This window comes from Helobdella robusta (genome assembly GCF_000326865.2).
Source record: "Helobdella robusta unplaced genomic scaffold HELROscaffold_15, whole genome shotgun sequence".
Lineage (NCBI taxonomy): Eukaryota > Metazoa > Annelida > Clitellata > Rhynchobdellida > Glossiphoniidae > Helobdella > Helobdella robusta.
Genome location: NW_008703839.1, coordinates 3,998,224 through 4,003,280, shown reverse-complemented (window position 1 = coordinate 4,003,280; position 5,057 = coordinate 3,998,224). Strand labels below are relative to the sequence as shown.

At 30.7% G+C, this 5,057-nt stretch overlaps 1 protein-coding gene across 1 annotated transcript; it reads right to left on the bottom strand.

Moving 5' to 3' along the window:
- Positions 1-2,786: 2,786 nt before the first annotated feature.
- Positions 2,787-3,687, bottom strand: HELRODRAFT_169558 (hypothetical protein; the record flags this gene model as incomplete). Its single annotated transcript, XM_009015349.1, has 2 exons — positions 2,787-3,053; positions 3,196-3,687. 2 exons carry the CDS (start codon positions 3,685-3,687, stop codon positions 2,787-2,789), a joined length of 759 nt encoding a protein of 252 aa, XP_009013597.1.
- Between the last annotated feature and the right edge of the window lie 1,370 nt (positions 3,688-5,057).

The window sequence follows — 5,057 nt, the reverse complement described above, 5'->3', positions numbered from 1 at the left end:
AGGGACTATTCCTTCATTCTTACTTTCTAGTTTATTTGTATTGCATTGTTTTGTTTGTTTTTCGTTCAACATAACACCAACAACAGCAATAAAACACGACAATCAACACATATTTTAGTTAAGTTTCGTTATAATTTACTTTAGTTAAGTTATTTATTATTACTAGACATTCGTTACTTATTATTTCTAGACTATCGTTTTATTATTATCCCCCTCATGAACGGCTGCCTTGACGTGGCGAGGGGGATTCTCACTAAATGCCGTTCAAATAAGTGCTTCTTCTTCACTTGTTTGTTTTCTTAAAAATGCAATTCTCTATCTTTTTCTTGGTTGCGTTTTTTAGCGCAAATACTCCCAAACATAGGTTACATTAACATCTGTACGTATGCACATGCAAATATAACATACACAAACATACAAACAACAGTACAACACAATACACGCATAAACATACAAATCCATAATTGCATACATACATACATGCTCACATACATAGGTCCGATACAAATGAGCATTTATTACCAGTTATATTTCTTGTATTCATCTTTTCTTGCTTCCTAACTTTTTATTAGTTTGGTAGGAATAAAATAGGTGAGCCTTGGCTAAAGTTAAGTAAAAGTTTAGAAAAAAATTGATTGATCATAGGTTGGTATCTTAACTTCGAATTTTATTTCTCTCTTTTATGTTACGAGTTTGTTTTTGTTTGTTTGCACACGCCCATGCGGTGAACAAAAACAAACATGGTGCTATGATACGAACACATAAACATACATGCATGAATGATACGAACATATATACAAACATGATGCATGATACGAGCACATAAACATACATGCATGCATGCATTGCACGTTATTTCCATTGCGCGTTGGTCGTTTTTGTTATTTTTTGTACCGGTCAACATTGTAATTTATTCTCTCTTTATTTTTCAATAATTTTTTTTTCTGAACGCTGTAATTGTGACATAGTTGATCAACTCGATCAACAGCCGCTTTTGTTTTATGGTAGTCTAATATCATCATTGATCCATGTTATGTAATAGTGTCTATCAAATATGTCATGCATTTAAGGGTTAAATTTAATTTGTCAAAAATGATACTGTCATTAACTTTAATGAGCTTTTTATTTAAATTTTTTATTTATGACATAACATTTTTTTTATTTAAATCCAAATCAAAAATTAATTTTTCAAGTTTAATACGTTTCATAAACATGGACAGTAATTTAAATTGAAGCGAAGCAACTATTCACGTGAATACCGGTTTGAAACAAAAACCAAAATCTGCTGTATAGAAATTTGTTTAGAATTAAAACTGCTAATTGCGCCAGTTGTGCCGAAACATTCGAATCATCGGTTGGTTGTTGATCGCAGTGTGAAATTTTATTTTACTACTACTTTGATTTTGTCGGTGGATGAGATTGGGATCAATTTAGGAGACAATAAATACATGGTCGTATGTGAATGAATAGATGAATGAATGAATGGATGGATGGATGAATGAATAAATGAATGAATGGATGGATGAATGAATGAATGAAAGAACGAATAAATGATTGAACTAGAGTATAAACAAATATCGAAAAAACTAACGTCAACGGGTCGAAAAAATTTGCTGTTTAAATACATGTGCGGCTCTTCAAACGTTAATAGCTCCCAATGCGGCCCTTCAAAGGTCAAATAGTTTTCAATGCGGCCCCCACAGTAAAAAGTTTGCTAGCCCCTGCTTTATTCAATTAAAAAAGAGTCGGAATTCTTTTGGAATCCGAACTAGCACACTGAACCAACACACTAATCAAATGCAATACGAAAATATTTATCAAAATTATAAACTATTAATAAACCACTTAATGACTGATAAAAAATAATTGCAATGTGGCCATTGTACGTACTTTAAAACGTTTGAGTCAAAAAAGTTTTGTAATAGATTTATCTGTTCCAAAGTAATTTAAAGGAAGGATTGCGGCTCAATTACAATCTGACAAATTTGCAACTTTATAGGTATTATATAAATCATCGTTCATATGAAGCAAGTTGTCTTTCGAAATCAGTAAAAAATATTTTTTACATGGCGTTAATGAGGTGTTTTTATTAATGCTTACTATCTGGACCTATTTTAAAAACTTCAGTGTTAAAGGAGCGTTTCCATTTTCTTAAAATTTTACTACTGGTTATTCAAATTTAATTTGAAATTTATAACAGAAAGTAGAAACACAGAAAGTATGCAGACTAGATGTAAAAAAATTCTTGATTAAAAATAATGAACTGGAAACAATTTTATTGAAAAATTATGAAACATGGGAATGTTCTGACAATGAATACGCTTGATATATTCACTAAAACGAAAGTGTTTTTATATACATAAAAATATAAATAAATAAAACGCTCATAATAACATATATAAACTATTATATAAACACACATACACACACACACACACACACACACACACACACACACACACACACACACACACACACACATATATATATATACCACACCTATACATAGATAGAAATATGATTTAAAAAATTATACACGTGGTCATGTTAATAAAAAAAATTAATCAACAATCCATCAGCAAAGTTTTAACAATATTTGCAAAACAATTCAGTCTAAAGAGTTTTTAATAAATAATTTATTCGAAACAAATTTATATTCACAACATTGAAATCAACAAATATATATAACCTTAAAAATAATTCATAAAAGTTATAAGCTACGCAAAATTTGTCATATAAACATTAACACTTTCAATATACACTTTGAGATTCAGTCCAATTAAGATTCAGATTAAGTCTGGTGAGGTTAGCAGAAATTTCATTTCAGTTCCTTGGTTCTTCTGTCTGTTCAGTACAACATCAGGTGACCCGGTATTGGTCACTGGAAAATGAAATGGCCATTTCAGGTTGGCCTCATAATCAAACCAATTGTCTGACTCCATGCGCTGTTTGTTGGCCAGAATTTCTGCTTCCATGCTGGCTGCGGTATGTTCATTCATTCCATTTATTCTCAACGTTTCATCACAACTGACATCTGAATCAAGCGTGTCCTCCTGAAATCATTTTTACAAAAAATACTTTTTGTTTAAATTAGGAAAATTATTTTCAAATTTTGAAAACAAATTTTGTTTTAATAATATAAAATATAATTAAAAACAGACAAAAATTTATAATCTTAACTTTTTGACCACTAACATTTTTGAAAATGCATCCATTGAGATCTTGTTCATGATGTTCATGTTTGAACCAGTCATTTGGGTCAGAAGTGAATAGGCGACGTTTGTTAATGACACCTCTTTTTTTTGATTTTACAGGACCAGTGAACAATTGCTTTTCAGCTGATACTGGGCAATTCATCACTACGTCATTTTCATTTTCTTGCATATTTTCCATGACGTCATTTTCATATCTGTACCATGGTTCACTTGCTTCGAAACAATTCTTAACAGACTTCAATTTCGAATCAGAAAAGACGGCAGTCGGCCAAACTAAGTTTTTTCTATTTTTCACCGGTTTTTGTGGAGTAGCAAATTTAACCTGTTCCGATAACTTTTTTGTTTGCTGCGGAATGTTTTCTTTTGTATTCGTAGCCGTACGAGTACGACATAATTTTGTATTCAGCAGGTCCTCCGAAGTATAAAACAAGGCTAACGCCTGCTGACGACATCTACGCTTGTTTGCCTCCATAATTAAATAATTTGTTTAATTTTTTGTTTTAACAACGTAACTTCGGTTTCAACTTTTAACTTTTATTTCAATATATTAAAGCATGGTACTGAGAAATTATCACCTTTTTAAACTTCGCACTAATCTCCAGGTGAGAATTTTAAATGGTTTAGCGTTGAACATTTTTGTCCCAAAACAGGTAAGTTCTCTAACTAAAATAAATCAGGCATTGAAATTATAATCTATGATAAAAATTACTATCCCAAACGAATAAACATCAAACGAACAAGATGTAGAAACTTAGTACTTTTATAAATGTCGAGGTCGATGTTTGTCCGGAACTGGTTACAATCTAGCTTGAGCTTAGTGGAAAGGCTAACAAAAAGAAAGCATTCGGGCATTCCGCTTTCACAACCTGACACATTCTTATCTATTTTGCTTTATATTGTAGAAAACTACGTATGATTTTGAAAATAATAAAATTTATCAGAATATCCCAAGCACTAAGCAAATATTTCGACTAAACTCAATTGCCCCGGTCCCCTTTCTCAGTTTTTCGTAATTCCGATTAAACATTTTCGCACTAGATCTGCTTTCGCTTTTTTGTTCACTTCTTCTGAATTGTTTTTCTCTAACCATTTCTCCATCATTTACAAAATCCAGAACGGATCTCAAAGCCTAACAGTTTGCAAGATTCATTGAAGAGTGATGTTGAATGAACAACACGGAAATGGTACAAAAAAGCGGAAATAAAATGGTTAAGTTGTCAAAGCGCGCGTAACAACCAAATTGTTGACTCCCAACTTTTTGCTGCTAAGGCTACATCGAGTAATTTCTTCAGCTCTACTCCTTTTTTGCTTATGCATTCCTGTTCTCTTTCTAGGCTGGGTTTTCGGAGACATTCCTAAAATTTTACGTCCAGAAAACATAGAGTACGCACTGCACATTTGTTTGGTTGCAAACAAACCACATATTTGGTTTAGATTCCTATTGAAAATAACACGTTCTGAAAAAATTTTAAATATTTAATTTTGAGCAAATGTAACACTACACTTCAGAATAAACTTTAAGCAAAAACAATTTACATATTTATGAAAAAATAAATGTAAACTGTAACACGTAATTTTTCAGGTAGACTTGATGAATATATACATAAATCTATATATCATATAATTAAACAATGTTATAATTAATTAGCTAATTAATTATTGTATAATAAACATTATTTAATTTACATCATTTCATCAAGAATACAAAATTTATCTCAAGTGAAATATTATGCCAAGGCAACTTATTTACATAAAAACGTTGTGTTTGTATATATATATATATATATATATGTATATATATATATATATATGTATATATATATATATATATATGTTTGTGTA